Source organism: Panthera tigris, chromosome E2, assembly GCF_018350195.1.
Source record: "Panthera tigris isolate Pti1 chromosome E2, P.tigris_Pti1_mat1.1, whole genome shotgun sequence".
Taxonomy (NCBI): domain Eukaryota; kingdom Metazoa; phylum Chordata; class Mammalia; order Carnivora; family Felidae; genus Panthera; species Panthera tigris.
The window spans coordinates 6681234-6701776 of NC_056674.1; the positions used below are offsets into that span (position 1 = coordinate 6681234).

The following is a 20543-nucleotide window of genomic DNA, read 5'->3' on the forward strand; positions in this document are numbered from 1 at the left end:
CCCAGAAGAGGGAGAGTAAATAATGAAGAGAAAGCACATGTCTCAGTTCAGCAGTGAACAGTGGAGCTGGAATCTTTGATATGGTGGCAACTCTCAAGGGTGATAGTTCTGTAGGTAAATAACAAAGGTTCTTCTCCGTGACATCCCCGAGGGATCTCACCTCCCATCTCCTATATTCTCTATTCTTACAGACTGAGGTTCTTGTCCTCCTGTTTATGATATGTCTTCTGAGGATCCATTTTCTTTTCTGCTCTGCCTGGTTAATATTCGGTTATTGAGTTGCCAATCACACTCAGTTTGGAAGGAGACATCTGTATTACTTAGAATTGCCTCTGAAGGCCTCATTCCTTCTTTTGATGACAAAACATTCCGACTAGTCCATTGGCTAATTCACTCACTTTTCCAAATCAACATATTTGTCTTAAGTTTTCTGTGCTTGGAATATAAAACCATGTAAACCAATACTCCCCAAGATAACTTTCTGGGAATTATAATAGATTTCTCTCAGTCTGTGCTTTTTAGCCATATAGTTAGCTATATATAGTTAGCCATATAGGTAGCTGTCCAGTGAGGTAGCCACTAGTTACATACTGCTGCTGAGTACTTGAAATTTGGTTTAGTGCAATTGAGGAACTGATTTTTTTGTTTTTAAAACTTTACAATTTAAACAGCAAAAAAAATTACCAAGGAATTTTTAACCTATTTGGGAGATAAGACATGGACATGAAAAAAATAACTTACTTACATCCTAAACTGCTTTAAAGTCCATTAAGAGTCCTTGCCCTCCCTTGAAGTAATATACCCTTTGGACAAGAAATTCTCATAACCCCTTGGGCCAATTATAGTGATCATCCCTTATCCATGGTTTGGCTTTCAAGGCGTTCAATCACCTGAGGTCAAATGTGGTCTAGAAGCAGATGATCCTCCTCCTAACATCCACAGTAGCCTAACGCTAAAACCATCACAACTCCTACACGTCACTTTATATCTCGTAGGCATTTTATCATCTCACATCATCACAGGAAGAAGGGTGAGGACAAGACAATAAAATGTTTTGAGAGAACACATTCACGTAACTTTTATACAGTATGTTATAAGTGTCCTATTACTGATGTTAATGTCTGTGTGTAATTCATAAATTAGACTATCACAGGTGTCTGCATATAAGAAAAAACATACTATGGGGGCACCCGGGTGGCCCAGTTGGTTGAGCACCTGACTTTGGCTCAGGTCATGATCTTGTGGTTCATAAATTCAAGCCCCACATTGGACTCCCTGCAGTCAGTGCAGAGCCTGCTTCAGATCCTCTATCCTCATTTCTCTACCCCTCCCCAGCTTGCACTCACTCTCTCAAAAATAAACATTTTTTAAAAAAATAAAAAATAAATTGGGGCTCCTGGGTGGCTCAGTCAGTTAATTGTCCGACTTCAGGTCAGGTCATGATCTCGCAGTTTGTGAGTTCGAGCCCTGCGTCAGAATCTGTGCTGACAGTCCAGAGCCTGGAGCCTGCTTCTGATTCTGTCTCCCTCTCTCTCTCTGCCCCTCTCCACTCACGCTCTGTGTGTCTCTCTCTCCCAAAAATAAACATTTAAAAAAATTAAAAAAAAAAAAAAAAAAGAACATACTATGTATAGGGTTGAGTATTATTCTAGCTTCAGGCATCCACTGGGGGTCTTAGAATGTATCCTCAGCATATAAGAGGGGACCACCATACTCTCTATCTTCTATGGACTACTTGTGTCCGCCCCCCCCGCCCCCCCGCCAAAATTCATACATTGAAGCCTAATCCCAACTATGATGGTATTAAGAAGTGGCCACTTGATGGGATGCCTGGGTGGCTCAGTTGGTTAAGTGTTCGACTTCAACTCAGGTCACGATCTCACGGTTCGTGAGTTTGGGCCCCGTGTCAGGCTCTGTGCTGACAGTTTAGAGCCTGGAGCCTGCTTCAAGTTCTGTGACACCCTCTCTCTCTGCCCCTCCCCTGCTCATAACTCTTTCTCTCTCAAAAATGAATAAACATTAAAAAAAATAAAGAAGTGGGCCCTTGAGGTGATTAGGTCATAAGGATGTAACACTCATGAATCAGATCAGTGCCCCTGTAAGACCTCCCACGAACGCCCTTCCCCTTCCCTTATGTGAGGACAGTGAGATGACTGCCTCCTGTGAGCCAGGAAGCAGACCTTTAAGCAGCAAATCTGTCAGTGCCTTCATCTTCGACTTTGCAGCTTCCACAACAGAAATAATGTTTTCTTCATTTTTTATTCAAGACTTCTCACAAAGTTTTGAAACATTCGTTATGTAGAAACTTTGCATTTTAATAATTTTTTTTTTATAAGCCATCCAGGCTACAGTATCCTCTTACAGCAAACAACCAAGACTATTTCACCTAGTGTGGATATTTACATCCTCTTATTAGATTAGCTGGTGTGTAAACATACCACTTAAGGATAATCTAGCAACCTCAGTGCTCTCTCCAGGAAACTAGGGGCTTTTTCTACTTTTGGTCACTACTGTATCCTCAGCTTCTGGAACAGGACCCAGTACAAAAGGAGTATTTGACAAATACTCCATAAACTAATGAACTGACTCAGTCTAAGGCTGCTGTTTCATGAGTGCCTCTGCATAAAATAAACTTTAAGAGCTTACAGCAGACATCCCAGTTTCCAATGAATCATCTTGGCCTGGGGAAACTGAATTGATATACACATGTCCCATATCCCACCCACCCAATATTAGCCCTTTCCTGATTTTTCATTCATAGCAGCATTCCAGATACAAATTATCTTGTATGTTTTTAAAATTCACCTACTTATTTCCTCCACTTAGTTGAACTCAGACTTCCTCCATTCCTTTAACAGATACAATAGAGCAACTGATGTGTATGTGTTTGGGTTAACATCAGATTATGCCTCTGTATCAATGCATATTTTTAATAGGATGAGGAAATCAGGCTTTCCCAGCCTCAGCCTTTATACAATTCCTCTCAGTATATACTTTTCAGCCATAATACAATCTAGAAATTTTTGCTCAATCCTTCTCCACGTAGAATGTCTCCAAGCTTCCTCCTACTGGTTTTCTGTGACATAAAATAAGACATAATTGACCACAGAAGGCATGAACACATTCACTGTATTCATAAGGTTTCTGTCCTGTGCAAACCCTCTGTTATCTCCTAAGGGTGCACATCTGGCTGCAGGCTGTCCCACTATGACCACATTGCTATTTGCTAAGAGTCCACTGATGTTTAATGGCGTGTGACAAGCCACAGAAGGCACTTGCATAGTCACTGTATTAACAAGGCCTTTCTCCTGCACAGCACCACTAGTCTGTGATAAGCTGTGACTCTCTGAGGGAGGATTTTCCACTTTGACTGAATCTCCACAGATCTCTCTTGTGTGTATTCTCTTATGTTTAACAAGGCAAGACATGTAGGCAAAAGCCTTTCCACACTCATTGCAGACGTAGGGTCTCTCACCTGTGTGAGTTCTCTGATGGACAATGAGCTTTTCCTTTGTGGTAAAGGCTTTCCCACACTCACTGCATTCAAAAGGTTTCTCTCCCGTGTGAATTTTTTGGTGTTTAATGAGACCTGACTTCTGGGAACAGGATTTTCCACATTCACTGCACACAAAGGGACTCTTTCCGGTGTGATGTCTTTGATGTGCTATGAGACAGGTCTTCTGGATGAAGCCTTTCCCACATTCATTGCATATATAAGGTTTCTCTCCTGTATGGATACGCTGATGTACAATGAGATTTCCCTTCTGGATAAAGCCTTTTCCACATTCACTGCAAATGTATGGTTTCTCTCCAGTATGTGTTCTCTGATGTATTTTGAGCCGTGATTTCTTGAGGAAGGCTTTGCCACATTCATTGCATTCATAAGGTTTTTCTCCTGTATGCATTTTCTGGTGTTCAGTGAGCATGAACTTTCTGTTGAACGCTTTCCCACAGAGACAACATCTGTGGGGTTTCTCTCCTGTATGAATGATCTGATGATCAGTGAGGCAGGACTTCCTCTTGAAGGCTTTCCCACATTCACTGCATACATGAGGCTTCTCTGTTTTTTGTGTTTTCTGAGGCTTGCTGAATTGGGACTTAGTAATGATGAGTTTCTTGCTTTCAGGGGATTTAATTTTAGTATGAAAGTGTTCATTATTAGTGTGGAGAAAGGATTTTCCATCTCCACTAGGATCTGCAGGGTTCTTTATTTCATTGCTTCTGTTCTGGTTACGTAAAGTTAACTTTGGTTTCATAGTTTTTCCATGTAAGTCACATATATCATGATTTTGTCTTAACACGGAATGAGCTGTGCTCTGATGAACAGTATTTTCAAATGCGTTATGTTTATGCCATTGTTCTAGGCTATTCTCCATTATTTCATTTTTTAAGTGCTCCGGTAAATAGTCATCAAGTTTCCAGATTTCTAGGAAAGAAAAGAACAATGAATTCATTCATCATCTTGATTTGGAAGAAAGATCACCAAAAAACTCTCTTGATGTAAGGTGTCTATTTAGTGATGACCCTATGAAATTAGGATCAATAAAAATACATTTTAATGTTCCTCGCACATCGGATAAAACGATAATATAAATAACCCAAAGGATAAAAGTAGTTAGCGTAAAAACAAGGTTAGATCATTTGCAATGAATAAATACAGATTTGCCTCCTTTCTACAGGAGGCCTCACAAAACATGCAGAGACTTTGAAATACACACAATTTACTGTGAGCAGCAGACCACAGGTTGGAGGGTCGCCTCATCCAAACTGGTAAGAGACTCCTTCACTTCACAAATCCTTACTGATGACTACAGTGCACGGGGCATGTGCTCATGTTGGGGACACACACACACAGAGTCATCATGTTCAGGGAGCCTACATTGCCATTCGGTAAAACCACTTAAAGAGCAAAGAAGGACACAAGGAAAACAGCTGCAGGTTGTGAAACGGGTGGGAAGGAACATTGGAGATGGAGAGAGGTGCAGGAAATCAGGTTACACTTGGAAAACGGGCCTCCCTATAGGATTCATTGTCGTGGTTGGCCTTGGGGAGCAATAATAATGGGTTCCAAGCACATGTAACCTACAAATTCCAAAAGGGAACTCCTGATTTCCCATCCCAAATCTCCTCCGCCACACAGCACCTCCATCACAGTGAATGACAACTCCAGTCTTCCCTTTAACCAGGACAGAACTCCTCAGCGCCTCCTGTCATCTGTCTGTCTTGCTCACACACAGTACCTACCTCATTGATCAATCCCACCTGCCCTCTTTAGAATCATAACCAGAACTGAACCAACACCAAGGCCCTCCACCCTCGTGGAGGCCAATTTCTTTCTCATTTTACAGCAGCAGCCTCCTACTTGGCTTTCCTATTCCTCCCCTGCCGAGTCCTGTCTCCTGTACAATAGCCAAAGTGATCCTTTCAAACATAAATTACATCATGTCAAGCCTCCTCTACTTGAAACTCCCTAACGTTTTCTCATCTCATGAGGAATAAAATCAAGGTCTTAACATGTCCTTAAAAGGCCTTATGTGACCTGCTACCCCAACCCCCTGTCACTACCCCAGTGACCTTCTCTCCAGTCTTGCTCTGTCCACTCTTCCTAAATTCTTCAGATCACACTCCTGCCTCGGGCCTTTGAACTGTCCAGGTTTACTTTGGAACATTCCTTACCCAGGGGGCTGCTCACATCCCTCATCTACTTGCTCAAATGTACCTTAAGGATTTCCTATTCCTCAAATCACAGCCAAGACCAAGCACTCATTCTTCAATTATGCTGTTTTAACGTTCCTTATAGCCATTTCCACCCCCAGAGTCTTACCTTCAACCTCCATTCATTCCTTCCTCTTATAGCCCATATTTACTTAAATGTCAGATCTCATCTGCCCTCTGTAATGACCGTATCCAGATCATGACCAACACGTCCCTTCCACCCATTCTGAGGACAACCAACCTGTCATGTTGTACGGCAGCCTCCTATATGGCTTTCCTGCTTACACCCTTGCCTGCTACTGTCTACTATATACACAGCAGAGGGATTCTTTGAAAACATAATTATTACATGTCACTTGCTATGCTCTCGGGCGCCTGGGTGGCTCAGCCAGTTAAGCATTTGACTCTTGATTTTGGCTCACGTCATGACCTCACCATTTGTGAGCTCTGTGCTGACAGCGTGGAGCCTACTTGGGATTCTCTTTCCCTCTCCCTCTCTGCCCCTCCCCAGCTTGACCTCTCTCTCTCTCTCTCTCAAAATAAATAAATAAACTTAAAAAAAAAATGAACTTGCCATGGTCTCTACTTGGAACACTCCCAACCCAGCAACCTGTTAACTTCCCTCACCTCTCGGCTCTAAGGCACCTTATCAGAGGGGCGCTCCATTCCTAAAAAGGAGACCAAGACCCTACTGTCCCATTATGGTGACTAAGTTTTTCTATTTAAATGTTTACATATTTTTAAATGTTTACTTACTTATATTTGAGGTGGGGGGCAAAGAGGGAGGGGAACAGAGGATCTGAAGCACGCTCTGCCCTGACAGGAGTGGAGCCTGATGTGGGGCTCAAATTCACAAACCATGACATCATGACCTAAGCCAAAATCAGATGCTTAACCAACTGAGCCACCCAGGTGCCCTGATAACTAAATTTTTATCACAGTACTTTTCACCCCGATGACTAAATTTTTATCACAGTACTTTTCACTTCCCTAGACATATTTATTTATTTTGATTATTTTCTTTATTCCTTCTCTTAGAACGAAAGCTCTTGTGTTTTTCTTACTGCTCTTACCCTCAAGTATACACTGCTAAGCTACCAGAAACTAATTTTTAAAGGAATGAATGAAGGAAGCAGTCACATGTATGGAACACAGTGGGGAGAGTGTAGGAGAGATGATGAAACTCTGCCTTTGTGTAAGTGAGATGATACATCATAGATATCACAGAAAGAGGAATTTCATGTCACATGACAGGTAACGTAGTTAACTGGGATTCAATGTCATCAAATCCAATGGAAAAAATACAAGTTTTAGGGAAATGAACACAGCAGTGTCACATCTATAATGAACAAGAAGAAAGTTCAAAATTAGTAAATACACAAAGGAATTAAAGTAGGCATGAGGTAACATCTGCAGAGAGTGAAGGATGTTAAAATATCTTTTTAGGGGCGCCTGGGTGGCTCAGTCGGTTAAGCGTCCCACTTCGGCTCAGGTCATGATCTCGTGGTCCCTGAGTTCGAGCCCCGCGTCGGGCTCTGTGCTGACAGCTCAGAGCCTGGAGCCTGTTTCGGATTCTGTGTCTCCCTCTCTCTCTGACCCTCCACCATTCATGCTGTCTCTCCCTGTCTCAAAAATAAATAAACATTAAAAAAATTAAAAAAAAAAAAAATCTTTTTAGTTAAAATTCATGAACAACTGACTCCTTTAAAGAAGAGCACTCTGCAGGTAGGGAATATCTGAGGTCATGCCTGGACGGCCAGGATGTGAGATGCACGGGAGTAAAGAAGAACCTAAACTTACAGGGGCTTTCTGGGAGGAGAGAGGAGGTGAGTTCCTTGCAGTAATTGGGAACTCAGGAGAGTTGCCACGGGGATGAGTGAATTATACAGACCTAAAGTCTGGTGGATCACATTGAGGAGATGTCAGTTTGGGAATTTTCTTAAGTGAACAGAAGAAACTTAGCTTATTAGAATGCAGAAAAGTGTGAAGGGCTAGGAGACCAGATGAGAAGATGGAAAACAGAACCTTGGGAGAACTTCAGAGTGAGGACAAGGGCACAGTGAAGACTTTGGGGACCCAGCATCCTGGCTGGGGTGGAGGTTAGGAAGGAAAATCAACACTACCAATGGGACAGAGGGGTGCAGTAGTCAGAAGACAGGAATTCAAAGTGTTCTCTTTGGAGAGAGGCCTTTGGACAATGGAATTTTATAGCAAGGGAGGTCAAAGGGAATGAAGAGGAAGGGAAAGATCAGAGAATCTTAGGAAGAAGAAAACTATGCAAATAAGCAAAATATTAACATGTAGATAAAAATGAATAGATCCCAGAATAGGCAAAGAGTATATTTTTCTCTAAACTCCTACAAAAAAAAAGAGGTCGCACGTTGGGAGAGAGATGCATGGAGGCACTGCCTACCTATCCTCAAACCCTCTCACAGCTGTGACTCTTATCTGGCCAACTAGAATATGATTTCCACAGCCTAGCCCCCTCCTGGTTCTCTGACTCACCTGAACAGGTTCGAAAGGGGATGTCATCTTCCACTGTCCCTGTTGGTTTTCCTTGAGCCAACTTGGTGAGCACATCTGGTTTCCTGGGGTAAAAACCTGTTCATGGGAAATGACAGAAGACTAAGCATTGGGCTTGGGGTCTCTGAAGACCACAGAAATGTTACAGTTGACAACAAAACAATTTTCACACTACAAAGGAAAAACATACTGCCCTACATGTCTCCTCTCCCGTTGATTCTCTACTAAGTACTTGACTTCTGACACCTGATCCATGGGGTTTTCACACATCAAGGAATTCTGTGACACCAAAGGACACCGACTGGGTGTCCGACAACTTAGATCAGTTCTGACAATCTCCACCTGGTGACGGCTTCCGATCCCACAGGTTAGGGGTTCACTACCACAAGACTGCACACCTCCTCCACTTCAGACACCAATCACAAGTCCAAGTTGTTTCTTGAGCTTCTGATAGACTAAATACGGACTGGAGGTTCCCATGACCCCCTTTTTCAGGTTCAATTAATTTGCTGGGGCAACCCACGGAACTTAGTAGAACAATTTACTTATTACGTTACTGGTTTATTATAAACAGATATAACTCAGACATAGCCCAGTGAAAGAGATACACAGTACAAGGTATGTGGGAAGGGGTGTGGAGCTTCCAGGCTGTGTCTCGGCATCCCACATTCCCTGCACCTCCGTGTGTTCACCATTTCAAGAGGTCTCTAAACCTGGGTTTTTATGGAGGCTTCATTAAGTAGGCATGATTAAGTAAATTAAATCATTAGCCTTTGGTGACTGATTCAAACTCCAGCTGTTCTCTCCTCTCCAGAGGTGAGGTGGAACTGAAAGTTGCAACCCTCTAATCGTGGTTGGTTCCCCTGGCAACCAGACTCCATCCTTAGGTCATATAGTGGCTTTCCAAAATCACCTCATCAACATAAATCCAAATATGGTTGAAAGGGTCTTGTTATATAAATAACAAAAGACACCCATTTTACATTTATCTTCTTATAACCTAGGAAATCACAACTGTTGCAGGAGCTCTGTGCCAAAATTGGAGATGAAGGCCAAAAAGATATACATATATGTACATATACATACATATCCATATGTATGTATATATGTTAAAATATACATGTACATATGTATATATGTATACAAAAGCATACATGTATATACATAAATATATATATATCACAATACCATACATTTGTACAAAGTAAAGGTTGTGCACTTAGGTGACGGGAGAACATACCCATGTCTCTGGAGCCAGGGAGGGGACTGAGAATCTAATTTCAGAGCAGCATACATACTCCAGAGCTTTAAGAAGCCGAGAAAGGAAAGGCCACTGATGGGGACCCTCTGAGTGACACAGGGGAGCTGTCCTCACCCAATGACACCAGGTTCCTATAGTTCTCCAACATCACATCCCGGTACAGGTTCTTCTGAGCAGGGGCCAGGAGCTGCCACTCCTCGCATGTGAAGTTCACAGCCACATCATCAAACGTCAGGGATTCCTGTAATAACAGTGCTCTCTAATGAAGTGATGTCCTTTTGATGGTATGGAAGAAATGTTAAAATTTTTCTGCCTATTTCCACTCTATAGGTTTTATCTAGACATGTAGTGGTGCTTTTATTTTGGTACAATGTGGACGAAGCAAATACCTAATTAAATATTCTGTAATTGTGCACTCAGTCATCCATCCATTCTTCCAATGAGAAGTTCCTATAACATGTAGAAGTTCAATCTTGTTAACCTAGAAACACCATCCATATGGAGATGACAGACAAAAGATATATGTATGCATACTTTTCAGATTAATGGAACTGATTTTTTTATAGGTCTCTACAACACCATTAGGGAACAAAGGAAAGAATAAAATAAACCAAAAGTCACCTGTGCCTGGATCATTTTTTCTGCTCTCTGAAAATGGCTGGCAATGGGGAAGCTCTGCTTTGTGTCTTCTGGATCTACTCTTAACTTCTCTTCAGAAATCTCAGTCCTAGATGAGCACTGGGTGTTATATGTAAATGACGAATCACTAAATTTTATTCCTGAAAAAAATAAATAAATATATTTTGATTTAAAAAAAAAGCAGAATGAAAACATGAACATGTTGTTAAAAATGGGGCTTGTCCTACTACTAGGTATTTACCCAAAGGACACAAAAACGCTGGCTCGAGGGGGCACATGCACCCCAGTGTTCATAGTAGTGCTATCAACAATAGCCAAAGTATGGAAAGAGCCCAAATGTCCCACTAACGAATGGATAAAGAAGATGTGGTATATATATATACAATGGAACATTACTTGGCAATCAAAAAGAATTAAATCTTGCCATTTGCAACAACGTGGATGGAACTAGAGGGTATTATGCTAAGTGAAATACGTCATCAGAGAAAAACAGGTATCACATGATTTCACTCATATGTGGAATCTGAGAAACTCAACAGATGAACATGGGGGAAGGGAAGGAAAATCATGATAAAAACAGAAGAGAAGGGGCAAACCATAAGAGACTCTTAAACAGAACATGACAGGGATGTCCACTCTCACCATGTTCAACGTAGTATTGGAAGTCCTAACCTCAGCAACCAGACAACACAAAGAAATAAAAGGCACCCAAATAGGCAAGGAGGAAGTCAAACTCTCACTCTTCGCAGACAGTATGATACTCTATATGGAAAACCCAAAAGATTCCACCAAAAAACTGCCAGAACTGATCCATGAATTCAGGAAAGTCGTAGGATATAGAATCAATGCACAGAAATCGGTTGCATTTCTATACACCAATAATGAAGCAACAGAAAGAGAAATCAAGGAATCGATCCCACTTACAATTGCACCAAAACCCATAAAATATCTAGGAATGAACCTAACCAAAGAGTTGAAAAATCTAAACACTGAAAACTATAGAAAGCTTATGAAAGAAATTGAAAAAGACACACACACACACACACACAAAACCATTCCATGTTCATGAATTGGAAGAACAAATATTGTTAAAATGTCAATACTACTCAAAGCAATCTATATATTCAATGCAATCCCTACCGAAATAACACCAGTATTCTTCACAGAGGTAGAACCAACAATCCTAAAATTTGTATGGAACCAGAAATGACCCCAAATAGCCAAAGCAATACTAAAAAAGAAAACCAAGGCTGGAGGCATCACAATTAGGGATTTCAACCTGTATTACACAGCTGTAATCATCAAAACAGTATGGTACTGGCACAAAACAGACACTTAGATCAATGGAATAGAATAGAGAACCCAGAAATAGACCCACAAATGTATGGCTAACAAATCTTTGACTAAGTAGGAAAGAATATCCAATGGAATAGTCTCTTCAGCAAATGGTGTTGGGAAAAATGGACAGCAACATGCAGAAGAATGAACCTGGACCACTTTCTTACCATACACAAAAATAAACTCAAAATGGATAGAGGACTTAAATAGAAGATGGGAAACCATCAAAATTCTAGAGGAGAAAACAGGCAAAAACTCTTTGACTTCGGCCACAGCAACTTCTTACTCAACATGTCTCTGGAGGCAAGGGAAACAAAAGCAAAAATAAACCATTGGGATCTCACCAAGATGAAAAAGCTTCTGCATGGAAAAGGAAACAATCAGCAAAATTAAAAGGCAGCCAATGGAATGAGAGAAGATATTTGCAAATGACATATCAGATAAAGGGTATCCAAAATCTATAAAGAGCTTATCAAATTCAACACCCAAAAAACAAATAATCCAGTGAAGAAATGGGCAAAAGACATGAATAGACACTTCTCCAAAAAAGACACATAAAAAAATGCTCATCACTCATCATCAGGGAAACACAAATCAAAACTACAATGAGATACCACCTCACACCAGTATGACTTGCTAAAATTAACAACTCAGGCAACCACAGATCTTGGTGAGGCTGTGGAAAAAGAGGAACCTTCTTGCAATGCTAGGTGGTAATGCAAACTTGTGCAGCCACTCTGGAAAACAGTATAGAAATTCCTCCAAAAATTGAAAATAGAACTACCCTACAACCCAGCAATTGCACTATTAGGTAATTATAAAAAGGATACAGGATTACTGATTCATAGGGTCACATGCACCCCAATGTTTATAGCCCCCACATGCACCCCAATGTTTATAGCCGTGCTATCGACAATAGCCCAATATGGAAAGACCCCAAATGTCCCATCAACTGATGAATGGATTAAGATGTGATATATATATATATATATATATGTATATATATATGTATATATGTATATATATATGTATATATGTATATATATATGTATATATGTATATATATGTATATATGTGATATATATATATATATATGTGATATATATATATATACACACACACATACACAATGGAGTATTAATCGACAATCAAAAAGAATGAAATCTTGCCATTTGCAACAATGTGGATGGAACTAGAGTGTATTATGCTAAGCAATGTAAGTCAGTCAGAGAAAGACATATCATATGACTTCACTCATATGTGGACTTTAAGGTATAAAACAGATGAACATAAGGGAAGGGAAGCAAAAATAATATAAAAATAGGGAGGGGGTGAAAAAAATTAAAGCTAAAAAAAACAGGGAAAGGGACAAAACATATGAGACTCCTAAATATAGAGAACAAACTGAGGATTGCCGGAGGGGTTGTGGTGGGGGATGGGCTAAATGGGCAAAGGGGCATTAAAGAAGACACTTGTTGGGATGAGCACTGGGTGTTATATGTAGGGGATGAATCACAGGATTCTACTCCTGAAATCATTAATGCACTATATGCTAATTAACTTGGGTGGAAAGAAGGGAAGGGGAGGGGAGGAGATGGGAAGGGATGGGAAGGAAGGGGAGGGGAGGGGATGGGACGGAAGGGAAGAGAAAAGAAAGAAAAGAAGCCAAAATTCTACTTTGAAGCATTATTAAAGAGAAGTGTGATTTAGAAAAAAAAAAGAGAGAGAGAGAGACTCTAAATACAGAGAACAAAATGAGGATTGCTGGAGAGGAGGTAGGTGAGGGGATGGGGTAAATGGGTGATGGGCATTAAGAGGGCACTTTTCAGGATGAGCACTGGGTGTTATATGTAAGAGATGAATCACTAAATTCTACTCCTGAATCCAAGACTACACTGTATGTTAACTATCTTGAAAATAAATTAAAAAAAAAAAAAAAATCTCAATCTTCAGTCAGGTGTATCCCATAAAAACTGACACCATATCCGTAACTTCTTTCTCCTTCACATGATCCTTTTACTCCTGGGGCATCAGGACTTGTGGGTTGAGGAGATGACGTAGTCTGAGTGGTGCACTTCCTCTGGGCCCAGATGCTGTCACTACTCCTGGGCACTCACCTTAACAAATACCTGTATTATTGCTAAGTGTCCCTTTTTTTTTTTTTTTTTTTTAAGTTCATTTACTTTGAGAAAGAAGGAAAGCACAAGCATGGGAGAGGCAGAGAGAGGGAGAGATAGAATCCCAAGCATGCTCCACACAGCACAGAAGCCCAATGCAGGGCTAGAACTCACAAACCATGAGATCATGACCTGAACCGAGATCAAGAGTTGGACGCTTAATCAACTGAGCCACCCAGGCACCTCTACTCAGTGTCCCTTTATTTAATACCCCAGAAGATTTATTCTTCAGTAAAGCCTGAGGTTCTGAATGTGGCAAAGGTTTTCCTTCATCGTGTAATGTGTAAGCGGGGGAGTCTGACATGAGACGAGGAAAATGAGATCCACCCAACACATGCCTCAGGAGAAGGGGAATCAGGCAGATCACTTGCACACAACAGACCACACAGAAGAGGATCAGGGCACTGTTTTCCTTTAAACCACATGTGCTCAAGTATATCTTCAGAGCTTTTTGTACAGCCTGTGAGTACAGGCACTTCAGTTTAAAAACCAAAGTACTGGGAAAATCAGAAGCATGGTTTTATAAGCAATAATGGTAATATCTTAGGAGGTTTTAAATACATAAGAAACAAAAGTACAGAACATTGTAAATAAATTGGAAAGTGGTGGGGCACTTGAGTGGCTCAGACTTGGGGTCTGGGCTGGGTGTGGAGCCTGCTTGGGATTCTCTCGTTCCCTCTTCCTCTGGCCCTTCCCAGTTCATTCTCTCTAAAAAAATTAAAAATTAAAAATAAAAATAAGTTGAAAAGTGGTAAATGAAGTCGAAGTGTTCTAAGATTCCTGCATCGCTGGAGAAGAGTGTAAAAGAACTAATTAACATGAGAATTTGACAAAGGAAGGTTCCATGCCATACAGATAATGTCCAGTGTCCTGACAAAAACCAGTAATTGTCTTGATGTTCATAATTTTCATGCTGACAGAATGGGAAAATATAATGGCATGAAACTCATCCAAAACAAGGCAAAAAAGAGTAAGAAACTGAGAATAAGTGGGGGTAAACTACAATGCACTTGGATGACTGTTTTTAAACCAAACATACTAAGAATTATATTAAGGATAACCAGGATTCCAGTTAATTACATTAAACACAAATGCCTCAAAATTGTCCCACTGGATTAAAATTTAAAACCTAATAACATGCTAGTATAGGTTACATGTCTGAAACAATGACATGGAAAGCTCCAGAATAAAAGATTAGGAAAAAAGTATACCACGAAAAGAGTAAGCATAATCTGGTTTAACTATATTCTCAGACAAAATGGACCAGAAAGCCCAAAAATTACTAAAGAAAAAGAGAAACAACACTCACTGGTTAAGAGGTCCAATCCACCACATTATAAAAATTTGAATTTCTATGCACGTAACAACATAGCCTTGAAACGTATACAACAAAAATGGACCTGGGGTGCCTGGGTGGCTCAGTCAATTAAGCGACCGACCTCGGATCACCTCATGATCTCCCGGCTAGTGAGTTCAAACTGGGGAGTCCTGCGGAGGGCTCTGTGCTGACAGCTCAGAACCCAGAGCCTGCTTTGGATCCTGTGTCTCCCTCTCTCTCTGTCCCTTCCCTGCTCTCTGTCTCTGTCTCTCTCAAAAATAAACATTTTTAAACATTTTTAAATAAATAAATTGCATTTTCATTTATATTTCCTTTATTTTTGAGGTCTTGCTCAAAATAATATGAATTATAATAAATTATAAACATTGGAAACCGGAATGAAAATTAAGATTATACTCAGACAACATCATCATGGACACAGAAAAAGAGATTCAAAGAATTACTAACATAAAAGAGAAAATGCTCCCCCAGAAACCAGTAAGCAGATTTTCACAGATAGCTGGCTGCAACCGCACCACATACGAAGCTCATTTCACAGAAATTCAGTCATTAGCAATCGGAACTGGGACCACCACGGCTGACTAACACCAACCGGTACTTACTAATAAACCGACATGCGGATCACCCTGCAAGAGGGGTGGATCCTAAGCAAAACGGGCATTCTGTTGGCAAAGAACAAAGTGTGAACGTAGGGCAGGCAAGTAAGCAACACTGTTCCCCGCTGCTGTGTATTAAGAGGTGAGTGCGGGCGCTGGCAAACATTTTTCTGCAAACGGATAGATACTACACATTTTCAACTTAAGATCTCTGTCGCAAGGACTCCATTCTTCCTCTGTCCCGGGAAAACAGCCATAGACGACGACTAACAGACGGCGGTGGCGATTTAGCCCCTCGGTCTGCAATAAGTCAACCCCTGGACAAAAGGCTTTACAACAAAACAAAACAAACCAAACCACAGAGGGTTTGGAACTACCCTCCTGCGCTCTGCCGTCTTCTGTCCCAGCAGCCCAACTAAGAACTTCAACCCAAACTCCAGCCCCCGGTCCTTGGCGTCCCAAGCTGCAGCCCTGACAAATGTCTCTGTACCAGACACCGATCTCACACGCCCTTATTAATCCGAAAACCGGGCGAGACACCCCGATGTCATGAGCACCCACCGGAGCCCCAACATCACTGAGCCCCAAATTAAATACCACCCCGGAACCAGACACTTCGATCACCGTAAATGATCGGCCCCGCCTGCTGCAGGACTCCATACGCTCTACAGCGCGGACACGGTCGTGATCTCTACAGACCCTTAACGGTCTTAATGGCCCCAAAAGTACCCCAACCACAGACACAGGCGTCACAGACTCCCACGTGGTTCCCCTCAAATACCTCCACTTTTGAGCCAGTAATTCCACAGGTCCACCCTACTCCACTTCCACGATGTGGACACCACGTCATCCCATGAGAAACAAACCTCCTATGGGACAAACCGAAAACCTTCAAGGGACAAAAGCACACACCGACCTGGTTTTCTCCAGGAAACAAGGAGACCTAAAGGTAACACTTCCGCGAACTGCTGCTATTCCCGAAACCGTCGCTCCAAGTTTTCGACAGCCTATGGCGGCCGAGGAGGACCCTAAGACTTCGAAGAAAGGCGAACAGTTGGCCGGTATTTCCGGGAGCAGTATGTCCGCGCCCGCTGGCTGTGGCTTTGGGGGCGGCCATGCTGGAACGAGTGTGGGACAAGTGACGTACACGAGGCGAGGCGGCCGGTTTGCGGCTGCGAGCCGGTGATAGCCCGGAAGTCAGAAGCCGCCGAAATTATCTCATTTACTTAAAGTCGGGTCTTGCGGGAGACGGGTAGATTTTCAGACTCAATTTCTTGGAGGCAAACTTGGTGTGAGTTAAATTGCATTCTCGAGCTATGCAGGAAGCGACAAGGCCCGAGTGTATAGTATACATTCTGTATTTTATTTTATTTTATTTATTTTTGAGATACAGAGCACAAGCGAGGGAGGGGCAGAGAGGGAGACACAGAATCCGTAGCAGGCTCCAGACTCTGAGCTGTCAGTGCAGAGCCTGACCTGGGGCTGGAACTCAGGAAGGACAGATCATGACCTGAGCCAAAGTCCAATGCTTAACTGACTGAGCCACCCAGGCGCCCCTCCACGCCTTATTTTTTAAAAAAGGTTTCCGGGTACCTGGGTGGCTCAGTCCTTCAGCATCGGACTTGGGCTCAGGTCATGATCTCACCGTTCGTTTGCTCCAGCCCCCATTAGATGAGCTGGAGCCCCGCTTCTCTCTCACTTTCTCTCTCCCTGTCTCTGTGCCTCCGGGATTCTCTCTCTGGAAGAAAAAAAAAAAAGTTTCCGAACAGTAAAAGTTCAAGTGTGGATGGTGCAGCAGAGAACAAACTTCTGGAAAGAGGAAAATACATCTGGTAACAGGCACCCACGGAAAGCTTCTGGTGAAAAATTGCTTGCAGGAGGAGGTTTTTAAGAACAGAAAAAGATTTTGAGCAACTGGTACAATATTGTTGTGAGATTGTTGAGCTAAATGGTGAAGAAAGAATTCTTGAGACTTTTGTGGTGCAACTTACTAAGTTAATTTAAGCAGCACCGGGACAGGACCTGTGGGCAGAAAAAGCTGCACTTTTGCTGTATGAATCTGGTGGTTATATGCTTATGCTTACTACTCAACGGCAAGGGGACACGCAGGGAGTATTGGATCATCAATGTTCTCTTAGAATTTCGACTCATAAAACTACTTACCCAAGATATCTCTGGTGCTTATCATTCAGTTTGATAGTAACTATCCGTGAGATTTACAGGCAGTCATCAGACCCTTTAAGAATGTAGCAACCTAGGGGTGCCTGGGTGGCTCAGTTTGGGTAAGTGTCAGACTCCTGGTTTCAGCTCAGGTCATGATCTCAAGGTTTCAAGAGATTGAGCCCGGTGTCAGGCTCTGTGCTGACAATGAGGAACCTGCTTGGGATTCTCTCTCTCTGCCCCTCTCCTACTGGCACTGTTTCTGTCTCTCGAAAGATAAATAAACTTTGAAAAAGAAGAAGTAGGGGCGCCTGGGTGGCTCAGTCGGTTGAGCATCCGACTTCAGCTCAGGTCATGATCTCACAGCTTGTGAGTTCAAGCCCTGCCTTGGGCTCTGTGCTGACGGCTCAGGGCCCGGAGCCCGCTTCTGAGTCTGTGTCTCCCTCTCTCTCTGCTCCTCCCCTGCTCACACTCTGTCTCTCTCTCAAAAATAAATAAAGATTTTTAAAAAATAAAATAAAAAAGAAGAAGAATGTAGGAACCAGTACATATTTGATCCTTATTAGAACTATGCTGGCTATTGGTCAGCCTTCCAGACTAAAGTGAACATTCTTCTGCTTCTGTCCCTCGTCAGCATGGGGCTGGCCAACACCAGCTAGAGGAAAGAGCAGCTGGGAGGAACCTAAACTGGGACTGAGATCGGGGCCTCAGGAAAAGGCCACTAAAGTGAGGCCACCAAGGGTCTGGAGTCAATGAGAAAGTTACAGCCAGAATTGAGAGTCCAAAAATATTAAGGTCAATAGCTTTTTTCCCAAGGTACCAAGATGATGGAATGGGATTAGTCTTTTCAACAAAGGATGCTGGGATAATTGTATTTCTGTTTGCAGAAAAATAAATTAAGACCTTTAACTCTAAATATATACAAAAATTCACTCAAGATAGATCCCAGACCTAAATATAAGGGAGAGAGGTAAATGGGAGGTAATGTTCATAAACCAAATAAATTAGCCAGAGAGTTCGTGAGACAAGACAGTAATGGATGAGCCATAAAAGGTGATAAATTGGACTTGGTTAAAATTAAAAACATTTGTACTTTTTTTTTCTTTTAAACATTTGTACTTTCTAAGCACGACATTTAAGAAGAGTGGAGCCAGGGATTGGGAGAAAATATCTCCACATTGTACATCTGATAAAGGACTTATATTCAGAATATGTTAAGAATTGCCAAAACTCAACAATACCAAAACAACCATCCAGTTACTTTGGGGGGTCATGAAAATTCAAAAAAATTGGATAGTGGTGATAAGTGACATAAGAGCCTGGAGCCTGCTTCAAATTCTGTGTCTCCCTCTCTCTCTGCCCATCCCCCACTCGTGCTCTGTCTCTGTCTCTCTCTGTGTCAAAAATAAATAAACATTAAAAAAAATTTTTTTTAATTTAATGAAATGGCTCTCATGGAGAAGGAGAATTTACGAAAATGGTTGCTTGTGTCAAACCTGGAAGGAAATACCTGAGGAGACTTTTGCCATAAAATAAAAATCCTGGGGCACCTGGGTAGCTCAGTGGGTTAAGCATCTCAGGTCAGGTCTTGATCTCAGGGTGATGAGTTCAAGTCTGCTTTTAAGTGTGAAGCCGACTTTAAAAAAAAAAAAAAGATAAAAAGCCTATCTTTATTCAGGGACGCAGCACTTGATCATGGCGAACTACTCTGATTTTTGCAGGGACAGTGAGGAGAGGGGATGCAGGAGACAAATTTTGATTCCAATTTTTGTTAGGAATCTTGAGAAGGGACTCAAAAGACTGAAAGGAAATACTTCCCCCATCCAGAAGGTTGAGCCTCATGGGGCACCTGGGTGGCTCAGTCCGTTGAGCATCGCTCAGGTCATGACCTCACGGTTCCAGTGTTCGAGCCTAGCATCAGCTCGCTGCTATCAGCACAGAGCCCGCTTGGGATCCTCTGTCTCCCCCTTTCTCTGCCTCTCTCCCACTTGTACTCTCTCTCTCTCAAAAATGAACATTAAATCACACACACACACACACACACACACACACACACACACACACTGGCCTGGGGGTATGAGTCTCAAAACTTCTAACTCCTAGGCTCTCAAATCCTGCACTCCCCCAAACAACATTGACCTCAGATTCGATGTCAAGGTTACCGCAGGAGCTCTCCTCGCGCTGGACGCACCTGCCCCTTCGGAGCCCCAGGTGAAATCGCTGAGGTCGCCGAGGCGCGGTGTTCGTGGGTCCGCAGCTCGCCCCGCGAAGTTAACACACGAGCCCCCGCTCCCGACCCGCCGCCCTCGGCCGTCGGGCCCCAAAGACCTCGCCTGAGCGCGCGCCCGCCTTCCTCGGGGACTGAGGACGTCCCCGGGCGCATTCCCGCCTCCCGGGCCGGGCCCCTCGCTCGGGACCCACACCCGGTCAGGCGCCCCGAACCCCGAGCCTCCGAGGACTCCCCGGACCTCGTGGGACTGCGGTGCTCTCGGCGCCCTGCTGGCCAGCGGCTGGGGTCTGGGCGGCGAGGGGCGTGTGCGGCGGGCTCGGGGCTTCCGGAAGTGCGTCTCGGCTCGCTCGCTCCGGGCCCGAGGGCACTCGGGTGGGAGGTGACCTCGCTTCCTCCCTGAGCTCTCCTAGCGCTTCTGACCGGAGCAGTCGTTTTGCTGCCGGCCCTCTGTCCGGCGGGAAGAATCGGAACCGTCATGAGGGCACCCGGGGCCTTCCCCTCCTCGAAAGGGACGGTCACAGGCCTCTTCAGAGGCGGGAACCCACCCGAAGCCCATGTGACGCGG

At 42.9% G+C, this 20543-nt stretch overlaps 1 protein-coding gene across 4 annotated transcripts; it reads right to left on the reverse strand.

The window, feature by feature from the left end:
- Positions 1-2044: 2044 nt before the first annotated feature.
- Positions 2045-19986, reverse strand: ZNF350 (zinc finger protein 350). 4 transcript variants are annotated; one of them, XM_042970235.1, is made up of 5 exons: positions 19940-19986; positions 10121-10278; positions 9614-9740; positions 8221-8316; positions 2045-4426 (listed from the first exon to the last, which is right to left on the reverse strand). In XM_042970235.1, the coding sequence occupies exons 2-5, from the start codon at positions 10133-10135 to the stop codon at positions 3066-3068; spliced, it is 1599 nt and encodes a 532-aa protein (XP_042826169.1). In that variant the 5' UTR covers positions 10136-10278; positions 19940-19986; the 3' UTR covers positions 2045-3065. The 4 variants fall into 4 exon arrangements, with proteins under 4 accessions (XP_042826169.1, XP_015395057.2, XP_007074293.2 ...); XM_015539571.2 differs by lacking the exon at positions 19940-19986 and adding an exon at positions 16505-16632; XM_007074231.3 differs by lacking the exon at positions 19940-19986 and adding an exon at positions 16370-16632.
- Positions 19987-20543: the final 557 nt, after the last annotated feature.